This window comes from Salvelinus namaycush, chromosome 24 (assembly GCF_016432855.1).
Source record: "Salvelinus namaycush isolate Seneca chromosome 24, SaNama_1.0, whole genome shotgun sequence".
NCBI classification, from domain to species: domain Eukaryota; kingdom Metazoa; phylum Chordata; class Actinopteri; order Salmoniformes; family Salmonidae; genus Salvelinus; species Salvelinus namaycush.
Window position 1 is genome coordinate 5,715,581 of NC_052330.1, and position 13,242 is coordinate 5,728,822.

General features: G+C 46.7%; 1 protein-coding gene across 1 annotated transcript in view; it reads right to left on the reverse strand.

The window, feature by feature from the left end:
• Positions 1-13,242, reverse strand: part of LOC120019626 (AT-rich interactive domain-containing protein 1B-like) — a 114,955-nt gene that overhangs the window by 7,874 nt on the left and 93,839 nt on the right. Inside the window, exons 8-16 of the mRNA XM_038962977.1 lie at positions 10,524-10,732; positions 10,155-10,276; positions 7,752-7,961; positions 7,247-7,460; positions 2,036-2,174; positions 1,708-1,883; positions 1,066-1,216; positions 698-814; positions 494-587 (exon numbers count right to left, since the gene is read on the reverse strand). Coding sequence (XP_038818905.1) covers positions 494-587; positions 698-814; positions 1,066-1,216; positions 1,708-1,883; positions 2,036-2,174; positions 7,247-7,460; positions 7,752-7,961; positions 10,155-10,276; positions 10,524-10,732 — 1,432 coding nt within the window. The remainder of the gene's footprint in view (positions 1-493; positions 588-697; positions 815-1,065; positions 1,217-1,707; positions 1,884-2,035; positions 2,175-7,246; positions 7,461-7,751; positions 7,962-10,154; positions 10,277-10,523; positions 10,733-13,242) is intronic.

The window sequence follows — 13,242 nt, forward strand, 5'->3', positions numbered from 1 at the left end:
TGTCTCTATTAATTCAAAAAATGTAAGCTTGCTGGCTATTAATCCGTTGCTTAACCCAACACCTGAAGTTCTTTCCTGAAACCTGCCTGGGTTTAAACATCTCTTTTCAGAAAGTGAAAAGCTACATTTTTTTTGGTCTTAAACAATATTGAAGGCCACAGCTCAGCTTCAGAATGTCAGAGACTAATCAATATATTGTATCTCCGCACGCATCAGGGTCCCGTCTTTTGTTTGTTTTTAAATCATGCTGTACTAGACAGTTTTCTTGACATTTAGTTGTAATTATTCTGATAGGGCTCATGTTTTACCGGTACGGACCTTACTTTCACCCCTGCATGATGTGCTGACCATTTCTTAGTAGACCGCTAATCGAGTTGAGTTTAAACTTCACTTTGCATTGAAATGGCTAAGTTAATCTATTTTCCCAGGTCACTTCCCATAGATTCAGTAGCTTAAGCACAATGCCCTCTAGGAACGGAAGGCTGGGACTGACCTGTTGCTGTGGATACATTCCAGGCTGGTGAGAGCCGTAGGGCATGGGGCCGTGAGGGTATTGCTGCTGCCCGTAACTCTCATGTCCATGTGGTCTGTGGTGGAAGAGGATGACACCAGTTAGAACACAAATAGATGGGGACAAGGGCGTGTTTCGGCGCAATGCTAAACTGATGATCACCATTAGCCTTGCTGAACGTCTTACCTCTGCTGAGGGTATCTGTTGGCAGAGTACATGCTGGGGTCACCGCTGGAAGGTCCCATATTGTTCTGACCCCCAGGGGGAGCCATACCCCCCTCTGGACCCATCACATGGTCTGGTCTGGAAGGTAGGAGGAAACAATTATTTTTGGCATTTATATAACTGTCTGATCAATGTTTCTGACTGAAACGTCGTGCAATGTTTATGACTCGTGATTTACAATGAATAATATATTTCTATAATAGAGTCCCGTGCCTCAACTTTTGATCTGAAGGTGGCACCTCGACTTCAGTTGTTTGAGCACGAAACACCCCTTTTCCTACAGGTATAACACCCAGCGATGCATCTACTATGGTTAGTAGAATACCCACCTTCTGTCGTAGCCAGGCCCGTAGGGGTACTGTGGCCGCGGGCCGGGGCCCATCCCTGGCATGGCTCCTGAGGGAGCACCACGGGGGTACATATCCTGCACGGCACCGCTGGGCATCTGACCTGGTCCATAGGACTCACTGCCCCCTGGCCCTGTGGAGGGAGAATAGACATGGTATTGTATATACTGGATGTAGAGTACGTGTCAACAGTAAGTCAGCACCCTTTCACCAGGTCAAATTGCTTGGTACGTGTAAATGCACTTGGCAAATACAGGCGATTCAGATGTCATCGGCATTCATGTCAGGCGTTATCCGAGGCAAGGGTGTGTAGTACATCAGTTGACCACTGGGTGGCAACTTAGTCTAAGGAAACAATCATCCCTACAGAGTGTTTTTACATCGGATCTGATGGCCTAACCAAAAACAAGGACGAAAAAGACATTTAAACCTACATGGAGAATTTAAAAAGTACCAGACCATATCCTATTCAGAAAATAGGTGTATTACGTGAATTTTAACTAAGATGTAGATTTTCATCTAATACGCAGTGCACACAAGCAATGGGGATAACACCAGTGTATGAGTGCACTGTGTTGTGCACTGTGTTATGCTACGTGTTTTAAGATCGCCTGGTCCACTCACCTTTCTGGGGCCCTCCATAGAGGTCCTTGTTGGCGTCGTACTGCATCCTCATGGAGGGGTCTGAACTACTGCCACTCTGCTGGTAGGGGGCGCCAGAGGGCATGGGCCCTCGCTTGTGGAAGGCAGGGTCACTGATCTCTGAGAAGGGATCCTGGACACGGATACCACCACTGTTCCTGAGGCAGACACATACAGGAGGGGTGAGGAGGACAAGAAAGGATGATACAAAGGGTATCCATGTGTGTATACAGTAAGACTAAGTCACACACACACAGAAACACAGACATCCCTACAACACTATAAGTGGCCCCCGGGCCCTGGCCTCTACCTGTTTCCTGGCTGTGGGGTCATGTGTCCGTGGGGTGTGGTGGCTGGGGTGGGGCGCTTCATACCCTCTGGCATCTCACTCATGGAGCTGCTGCCTGTAGACTGGGGGGTATTGGGGCCCTGCAGGGAGCCGGAGTTGGCTGGGGGGGAAATTAGCAACGGCAGTCAAAATTGTTAAAAAAGGTAAAAAAAATACAGTTGTGGTAAATGTAACAGCTGGCTAATGGAGTAAGATACTGAACACTTTTTGTATTTAAGAAATATTGACTGAATTATACAACAAACATGGGGGCCCGACAGGGAGCCTGAGTTAGCTCAAGAGACAAGAGGGAAAAGACACAGCCAAACAGCATATTTTATTTTTATTTAACCAGGCAAGTCAGTTAAGAACAAATCCTTATTTACAATGACGGCCTAGGAACAGTGGGTTAACTGCCTTGTTTAGGGGCAGAACGACAGATTTATTTACCTTGTCAGCTCGGGGGATTCGATCTAACAACCTTTCGGTTACTGGCCCAACGCTCTAACCACTAGGCTACCTGCTGTACATTGGGTATAGAAAGTCACCACCCCCTTTCAAAATGTTCACCTTTTGTTGCCTTACAGCCTGAAATGAAAACACATCAAATGTGACTTTTCCCCCTTTATTTACACACAGTAACCCACAATATCCAAGTGGAAAAATATATATATAAAAACTCAAAAAATGTATTTGAAAGTAAAACCGTAAAATACCTTATTTGGATAAGTGAACCCCCCCCCCCCTCCTTAGAATTGCAATTGCAAACTTGCTGAGGTTTAACTAACCACCTTCCAGATCACAAATCAAGCTAATTGGCTTCCATCTGTGATCAATAGTAATGACTGATTAGTTCAGAATAAAAGCAGTTGTTCATAGAGGACTCCACTGCTCGGTAGTGCAATTCAAAGCAAAGAATCCACTATGGGCGGAAAGGTACTTTCAAATGATCTACGAGATAAAGTTGCGGAAAGGCACAAGTCAGGGGATGGATATTAAAAGATTTTGTCTATCCCTCTGAGCAGAGGTAAGACCATTATTAAGAAGTGGAAGGCGTATGGCACCACCCAGAACCTGCATAGATAAGGCCCTCCCTCCAAACTGGATGACCGGGCAAGGAGGAGACTGATCAGAGAGGCTAAGAAACCAATTGCGACTTTGAAGGAGCTTTAGGCCTTAATGGCAAAGACTGGTCAATGTATGCATGTGACCACGATATCACAAGCGCTCCACAAATCTGGCCTCTATTGGAGAGTGGCAAGAAAAAAAAACTCCCCAAAAAAAGCCACATCAAGTCTCGTTTGAAGCTTTGCCAAAAAGCACATTGTAGATTCCGAGGCCAAGTGGCAAAAGGTTCTGTGGCCAGATGAGACCAAAATTGAACTTCTTGGCCTGAACGCAAAACAATATGTTTGGCGAAAACCCAATACATCTTTCCACCCAAATAACACCATGCCCACAGTAAATAACACCGCGCCCACAGTAAATAACACCGCGCCTACAGTAAAGAACACCGCGCCTACAGTAAAGAACACCGCGCCTACAGTAAAGAACACCGCGCCTACAGTAAAGAACACCGCGCCTACAGTAAAGATCACCGCGTCTACAGTAAAGATCACCGTGTCTACAGTAAAGATCACCGTGTCTACAGTAAAGAACACCGTGCCTACAGTAAAGATCACCGTGCCGACAGTAAAGATCACCGTGCCGACAGTAAAGAACACCGTGCCTACAGTAAAGAACACCGCGCCTACAGTAAAGAACACCGCGCCTACAGTAAAGAACACCGCGCCTACAGTAAAGAACACCGCGCCTACAGTAAAGAACACCGCGCCTACAGTAAAGAACACCGCGCCTACAGTAAAGAACACCGCGCCTACAGTAAAGAACACCGCGTCTACAGTAAAGAACACCACGTCTACAGTAAAGAACACCACGTCTACAGTAAAGAACACCACGTCTACAGTAAAGATCACCATGCCTACAGTAAAGATCACCATGCCTACAGTAAAGAACACCATGCCTACAGTAAAGAACACCATGCCTACAGTAAAGAACACCATGCCTACAGTAAAGAACACCATGCCTACAGTAAAGAACACCATGCCTGCAGTAAAGAACACCATGCCTACAGTAAAGAACACCATGCCTACAGTAAAGATCACCATGCCGACAGTAAACACCATGCCGACAGTAAAGAACACCATGTCTACAGTAAAGAACACCATGTCTACAGTAAAGAACACCATGTCTACAGTAAAGAACACCACGTCTACAGTAAAGAACACCACGCCTACAGTAAAGATCACCACGTCTACAGTAAAGAACACGTCTACAGTAAAGAACACCACGCCTACAGTAAAGAACACCACGCCTACAGTAAAGAACACCACGCCTAGTGGTAAAGCACAGCAGTGGCAGCACGGCTGTTGTGGGGGTGTTTCTCTTCGGCAGGGACTGGAGCGCTTGTCAGGATAGAAGGGTAAATGAACAGTGCAAAATACCGACAGATTCTTGAGGAGAACCTGCAGCCCACTGCCAGGAAGTTGAAAATAGGAAGATGGTTCACGTTTCCACATGACAATGACCCAAAGTACACCGCCAAAGCAACCGTACGGTGGCTGAAGGATAAGAAGGTGAATGTCCTTGAGTGGCGTAGTCAGAGCCCTGACCTAAATCCCATCGAGAATCTGTGGAATGACTTGAAGAGTGCAGTCCATGAGCAGTCACCATGCAATTTGACTGAGCTTGAACAATTTTGCAAAGAAGAATGGGCAAATAAAGCACAGTCTAGGTGTGCAAAGTTAGTAGAGACGTATTTAAAGAGACTCATGGCTGTAATTGAAGCAAAAGGTGGTTCCAAGTATTAACTCAGGGGGGTGTTCACTTATCCAAATAGGCTATTTTACTGTTTTTATAAAAAATTAAAAAACAATCTGAGTAAAAAAAAAAAAAAAAAAAAAAGGTATCTTGAATATTGTGGGTTACTGTGTGTAAATAAAATGAAAAGGTCGGATTTGATGTGTTTTCAACAAAAGGTGAACATTTTGAAAGGGGGTGGTGACTTTCTATACCCCCTGTGTGTACAGTATAAGTAAGCCTCGTCAGAACCAGAACGACCCAGAGGGAAGGAGCCCATCTCCTGTTTCTGTAGCATGAGGCAGCTTGTACAAGGACACCCCCTGGACAAAACGCACGTCTAGAGGTAGAGATATGTATCTATATCTGTGGGTGTATATGGCATTTGGGAAAGAAAGATGCTTCAAACTCAATGTCAGAGAAGAACAACATTTAACGAGATAAATATGAGTACTTAAATAAAAAAATATATGATACATGTACAATACAGCACAATGTTACCTCTCCGATTCAGGCTAGATGGATCCTCAAGCCGGCTCTGCTGTGTATGACGACTGCTTAGTCTAGCAATAACGTCGGCTTCCCAAAAAGTAGTGCACTATATAGGGAATAGGGTGCCATTTGGGATGCATGCAATTAATTCAGAATTTTACATTCTGGCATCTCCTTATATCAAAATGACTGTTCTTCTCATTAACGATACAAGACCAGAATAAAAGAAACCTGACAGTTTTTTTTTTTTTTTTTTTTTTACAATTCAAGAAATTTTTAAAAACCCTGTCTGTAATAATATGAGGCAGAGAGAGAGAGGCAGAGAGAATTGGCTGGCCAGGCCTTAAATGTGTTTGTAAATGAGAGGTGTTTCAAAAGTAAACAATGAAGTGGTTCAGCCACACGCCATCTCTCTCCCTCTCTCTCTGAGCGTGTGAACCCACATGACCCCACCATAATCAGGCGGGGAGAGAGCGAGAACAAGGGAGAGAGAGAGACAAAGAAAAAAAAAATGCTGCCTCACTGGTCCATCTGTCTGTGGGAAACTAGGTCAGACGGAGGTCACTGTTGTTTATATCCCAGACAGCCACACCACACTCCTCCCTCCCCTATTCATCTTCTCTAGGGGGAAGGGATATTCCCCCACTGCTTGACAGCTCTACCCCCCCACTTCCTCACACGGTCTTAGCTGTGTTTCCTCCCCCCCCCCCCCCTCTTTCGCTCTCCCTCTGACATCAACCATCTCGCCTGGGGGGGGGGGGGGGGGGGGGGGATCCTACAGCTGGCTGTATGACAGCTCTCCTCCCACCCACCCACCCTCCCTCTCTCTCGCAGTTTGACACAATCACCTGTCAGACAGAAATAGACCCACGTGCTGGGAGGATGCAGGGAGGGAGTAGCCAGCCCAGGGAGAATGGAGATGGATTAAATGGAGGGCCGGATGACTGAGCAGAGGATGTGCTTAGTTTAGACACACCGTATGGGGCTGCCTGTGGATGTATGGATATTCTCCTGTTCATGCCTTTGTATGATGACTATGGACGGGTGTACATATTTGTCAACCACAGCAGCAAGTAGCTTATCCCTCTCGTCTACACACACAGCCTTCACAGCTTGGACGCACAGCAGGTGTTACACACAATGACTTGTTGTAATGTTCCTATATCTCCAGAGGAATGAGTGAAGAGCGGTAACTCATTGCATGTGGGACATAGCATAGCAGATGAATGCCTTATTACAGGTCTGTATTGTACTGCCTGGACGGGTTGGTTGTTTAGAAACAAAACACGGACACGTGCGCAACTATGGGGCGAAACAGATGGGGTTGGCTGTTTTAAACTATATTTCGTCTCCAAATGTTAATTGAAAATATAAATACATTTTCACCATGAGCACTTGTTGTCTCTCAAATACGTCGTTACAGTTGTCGGTTAGCTGGCTAAACATTTTAGCCATATTAGCATCAGTCAAAACATCTCAAAACAAGACATGGTGTCAAGAACAAGATACGACTGGCTGAAACGAGCCACCTACGATTCGCCACACGGCAGCTTCTTGTCACTGCTGCTAGCCATCTGGCCGTTCAGAAGCATAACACCAGCACGGACTTCCGGCCACATCGATGCGCGCCCATCATTTTCGTGACGTTGTCAGCCAACCCGTCTGTGTCACAAGCAACAGGTCACAGCTCAGTGACGTGGCTACAGTTCCTAGTAAAGTAAGCCTTGTCCGAGCCAGCACGACCCATAGGGCATGAGCCTACCTCCTGGACAACGCCCACTGCTTTACGGATTTAAACAGAATTACAACACACGATATACATATCTCCATCGCTCAACTCACCTGGTGAGGGCGGCTGGATCCTAGCCTGGTGCGCCTGGGCCTGTTTCTTGGTTTCTCCCGGTATCTCCAGCGGCGGCTCCTCTCCCCGCTCCACTTTACACTCGAAGGCAAACAGGTAATGGATGTACTGCTTCTTCAGAGAGCTGGCGGAGCTGCTGGACGTGCCCACGTTGAGGTGGGTTGACAGCTCCCTCCACTTCTTACTCTTGTTCACCTGTAGAGGGGGGGGGGCATGGCCAACAGGAGACTGAGCAACCAGAGTTGGGTATGAAAGCGTATATGATCTGGTAGCACTAGGATGGATGGGCGACATCGGCCGTAAATAGCGATTGTCCGATGGAAATACGAATTTGAGGTGTAGATGCACACCTACTGCCTACTGTTTAAAGTCTCCAGCCTATCGTTCCTTCTGTGATTAACCAGCATTTTCCCCACTAACGGTTCAGATTGGGGGGAGGGGAAGCTGATCCTAGATCTGTACCTAGGGGAAGCCACTTAGACTCACCATAGCCAGGCCTCCTATCTCTCGGACAGACAGATAGAGGCGGCATAGGTCCAGGGGCTTCTTGCCCACGGCAGGCAGCATGGGTACGGGCGTGCCCCTCTCCTCCATGAAGGCCAGGTAGCGGTCCACCCACATCCTCCTCTCGGGCTCCCCGCCCATCTCATACAGGATGCGGATCTTCTCATTGGTCATGGTGGCCGGGCTGGGCTTCTAAAGGGGTGGGGCATATAGTAGAGGGACGGAGGTCAGTCAGGGCTACCACTGTTGTCATTGGTTATGGACGCTTTCATACAGACTGATGTGATCAACATCCAGGTTTACATTATTAGACTTTGTTGTTGTTGTATATTCCATTCAAACCCAGTTGGCTGGCAGCTATACAGCCAGGTAGGTCCCACGGCCATCAACAGAAACGGAGCATGTGTCACAGGTCCACTCATGGGATTGGAGAACATTCTCATTAACACAATCAATCATCCAAACAATAATACGCAATACAAACTAGAGCGTTTCATGTGACGAGAAGAATTTGAGATATTGTGGGGCAGCAGGACTGCCAGGTAACCAGCATCGTATGGGAAAGAGGTAGGAGGAAAGAGAGCTTTAGAAGGGAATCCTTTGTCCGGCTCCAATTGCATGCATGTCTTAATAAGAAAGTCTCGGTCACAAATTACGACAACACAATCACATTTCAGGCGTCAAAAAACAAAGACACAAGAAAATGTAAAAAATGTAAACAACAAGCTGAGTAAAAGTGCTTGAGGCACTTACAGGGCTGGTGGGGGTCTTTGGCCAGGCCCCAGCGACAGCAGGGTGGTTGCTAATGATATCTCTGCTGTCCTGCGCCCCGTGACAAGAGGACAGACTAGCAGGGCTGGGGGACAGGGGACAGGGGGTGGGGGGCTGGGACAAACACTGAGAGGAGCTGTAGCGGTCCTGCGACGGGGAATAGACGGGACAAAAACAAAAAACACACGCGCACACACACGCGCAAACACACGCCGCACGCACACGTGATGAGAGATTTCAGTCTGACTTTCATACACTTTCTCACAAAAACAAAGTCAAACAATCATGCAAAACCGTTCCTCAAAGGCATCCTGTGAGCGAGCACTCTGCAGCCAACGCGTACGCGTGTGTAACTACCCTACGGAGAAACCCCACAGAGAAATCTGAGCCAGTGTGCAACCTTTCGGCTGCCTCGCTCTCTCTTTCTCTGCGTTCCCCCTCTTTCTCTCCCTGATGGCCCTTCTCTCAGTCACACCTGGAGTCTTTCAGGCAGGTTTGACTGGCTTCAAAATATTCCAACACAATTGGAAAACCACACGGTGGAAACTACACGGCGAGAGGAGCCATACAGACGGGTTTGAGCAACAGCATTCTAGGGCAGGCAGCCAAACAGGAGCAGGCAAGGAGCTTTAGCACCAAAGGCCACAGCCGTTATTACTAGTACTCTTATGTTCTCACGAGTTGAAACATGAAGCCATGCTAGCTACTGCTGCGGTCTTTGCCCTGACAGCAGAAACGCACAAAGCCAGGCAAATATAGGAGGAGTGATCATTAACTAGAACCGAGACAGAACAGAAATAACAGACGTTCCTCACAGACGAGCTGGGCTGACAGACATCTTCAGTTTTGATCAAAAGGCCTTTCTCACCAGCCGGTAATGAGGTGAACAGACTCAAATGAACGCGGGAAAGAGAAAAAAGTTGTTCACATTCACACAACTATGTCTGGAACTAAGAGGAGTACAAATACCAAACTAAACCAGCGAGAGGGGAATTTGAAAAAAGGGGGGGAGGGGGGGTGAAACGAGAGAGAGAGAAAAAAAACGGAAAACCCCAAAAGAAGCTCTGACAAGAGAAATGGGAGCCGTGAGAGAGAGCATTGAGAACAGTAACAGGTTCTTTGCAGTTGACTGGAGACAGGTTATTTTGGTATGCCTGTCTGTGTCACACATCCAAAATCAGTCAAAAAAGACAGACTCACTCATACAGTCATGAGTGGGGTAATAATGATGAACAATATGCTGAAAAGAGAGCATGAAAAGCCTTTTTTAATACAAAATGGCACCGCTATAAAGGAGTATTTATTTTGGAATCCACTCTCCCAGTAGGCACAGAAGAAGACTATGATAGAGATAGAGAAAGTGAACCGATGTCAGTGCTTCTTCCTATAAAAAATCCTCACAACGACTCAAGAATGTTTTTCTCAATTCTCTGTGTTCCTTTTTGTCTGCTGCCTCGTTAGATGCGGTGTTTGCTGCGCTTTGCCACATTCAGGTTCCTCATCCAAACGCATGCATTATTAGGACATGCTTTCAGAGGTATTGGCAGGAAATGAGTACGTGTAAAAGGGACGGAGAGGAAAAGCGGCTGCCTCTGTTAGAGCGGTAGCTGGTACCTTGGGTTTAGGTGGTGGTTCGACGGCAGGGGCAGGAGTGTTGCCCTCCCTGTGCTGCTCTGGAGGTCTCCGTTTGGGGTCAGGGGGACCCACCATCCCCTCTCCTCCCATCTGCATGGGCCCTGTGGTGACGGGAAAGGGGGTTAGGCTCTTGTTCGCTGTTATACTGGGGCTTGTCTGTCTGGTATACATGTACAGAGACATTGGGCTAGTTAGCTAGCTTCGACACAGATCTGTTTGTTTGTGTTTTACAGCCAACTCCTATGGCCATGAATGATCATATGAGTTGGCTATACAACACAAACAGATCTGGGAACAGGCTATTAGTTAGCTGCTTTGTCAGAATGTATGTCACAGAGTGTGGCATACCTGAGGGTGGGGGTGCGTTGTAGAGCGGGTGGGGCCCCTGTGGGGTAATCCTTCCAGAGGTGTTAGCCCCTGGCTGCTGGCTGTAGAGGCCTCCAGGGCTGGGGCCCACACCTCCGGGGCCGGGGCCCACACCGCCAGGGCCGGGGCCCACACCTCCGGGGCCCATGGGGTTCATGCCTGGGTGGTGCGGCATGGGGGTCATTCCCTGCCTGAAAACCAGAGCAAGAGTTTGGATTAGTCATTTACCATCACCTTAATACATAACATCATTACCAAAGGCATTATATTCATACAGTACACTCAACTATCAGTGGAGGCTAGTGAGCGGAGGACAGCTCACAGTTTTGGCTGGAATGGAATGAAGGGAACCATATCAAACACAGGGAAACCCTATTCATTCCGGTTCAGCCACTACGATGAGTCGGTCCTCCGGTTTAAAGTGCCACCAGTCTCCGCTGTTATACAGTACATTCAAGTTGAACTGACAGACAGAGGGAAGTATTGGTAGATTGAGGGATTTTAGTTGTGAGCAAGAGACAATATGAATAATGCATGTCGGTAATGAAAAGCAGTCCAGCGGCAGCTTTTCTCAATGCCACAAAGAAAACGCGCTGTTAAAACAGAAGGAGAGCGAACATTTACAACACTAAATCCTGGGGGGGGGGGAATAATATGCACATCAAAAGGCTGGGGAGCAGTGAGAAGAAACCCCCTGTATTCACTGCTCCCACCCACCACCAGGCTCCCTGTGCGGCACACAGAGGGCGCATCCTAATAATGTCGCCTTCCTCCCAAAGTGTGCACTCGTTCACCTCCCTTCACCGATTCAATGGGAAATTACCGGTATAAGAAATATAGTGGAAACTCCCTGTAGCTCATGCCTACACAAATCCAACACTTTTAGATTTGTGGGAAGTAGTGAATGAGTGCACACTTCAGGAGAAAATAAAGATTATTGGGAAGTACTCAAACACAGCACACGCCTCGATTCCTCCCTCTTCATTTCCCTTAGAGGGGAAATTAAATGAGTCATGTCCCCGACCTCTATTGGAGTAACACGTCCATACCCAACCAGTCCCAAATGGCACCATATTCCCTACATGGAGCACTACTTTTGACCAGGGCCCAAAGGGTGTCATTTGGGATACAATCATTGTCTTCTCCCACCCCCATACCAACATTAATTCCTCCCCCAACCCACTGATGCTAATAATGAGACCATCTACATGACCAATTAAATCAATACTAAACTAACGGAGCTAACAATCCAAAAAACTCTACTTGGATTTACCTTCCCTCTCTCGCTCTGTTTGACAGAAATGTTCCCTCAAATGTTTTGGAGGCACTGAGCAAATGTCAGGTCTGTGCAACTTCCAGCGTGTGTTTACTGTGAACACTGAGGCTGTACCCGCTTTAAGTTACAGTTTCAGACAGTGGTCAAGAAGGCTACTGTGGCTATTTGATCATAATGTAGGCCTACCAGAGTGGCCTACCGTCAAAAGCAATGTAGAAAGTGCAGCGCATAATATGTTAACACGGAAATAGCTGTTCTATTGTTCAGCCTACAGTAGCAGCCAATGTGTGGTGTTCAATGTAGGCCTACATTCCATGAGACTTTGAGAAAGAAAAAAAAAACTTGCAGGGCTTGACATTAACCCGTTTATCCACTTGTCCTTCAGACAAGGAGTTGACTGAACATGTTGTTGTGTTGTTTGATGCAAGAAACCACATGACCATTATTACAGAGAATCAGAAAATTATCCTGCCCTCTGCCTATTGGCTACTTAGCTTATTCAAGCCTGTCTCAAAATACAACACTGCCCCTTAAAGACAAAAAAAAGCTCTTTACCCGACTGGCTTTTCAAAGATGTCTAGAAATGTACACCTTGTGTGTTCTTGTAGAAAGCAATGGCTCTCCCATTTCTGACTACAAATGATCTATAACTGGGCTAATAACTCACTAACTAGCAAAGGATATGAACAAATATGTGCGCACGTGGCTACATGCAGCTCTCGCTTTGATCTCAAAACAAGTGCATCTTCTTACGACCGCTCATGCTGTGTAAACAGTCCAGTTCAAAGTGAATGGCACAGATCCATATATTAAAGAGTTTGTGGTCATACGCACAACCTTAAAAACATAGGTGCTGGGCTAATAAAGAGTACTAGGATAGAACAAGAAGGCCCTCGCACTGTTAAAGCTCCCAATTCACCGCTTTATTGACAAACGGTTTGATCCAAAATGGATCTTCGTCAGGTCAAACACACCGAGGGTTCACATCCCAGAATATACACATTTCACCTCACATGACCATTGCGGACATGACGCGTGGTGGGTGCAAAAAAACGTATGTACACAAACGCTGAATCCAACACAATTCTCTTCTCAATAATAGATGCTCAGTATCTCCGCCCCTCATAGGAGTCTTAACATGTTCGATGCCAATGTGTCTCAAAGAGCTGATGTTGTGACGAGCCTCCATGAATTGCTCAGCCACAGGGTTTCTCTGGTCAAGGGTCCTGATATTACTCCTGTGTTCTGCTATCCTTGTTTTTAGAGCTCGTTTCGTTTTCCCTACATAGCATAGACCACACATACATTTGATCAGGTATATCACATTTTTTGTGGGACATGTAATGACGGGCGGAGATGCAATTCTCTTCTCAATAATAGATGATCAGTATTGGATTCAGCGTTTGTGTACCATGTCTGCTAGAG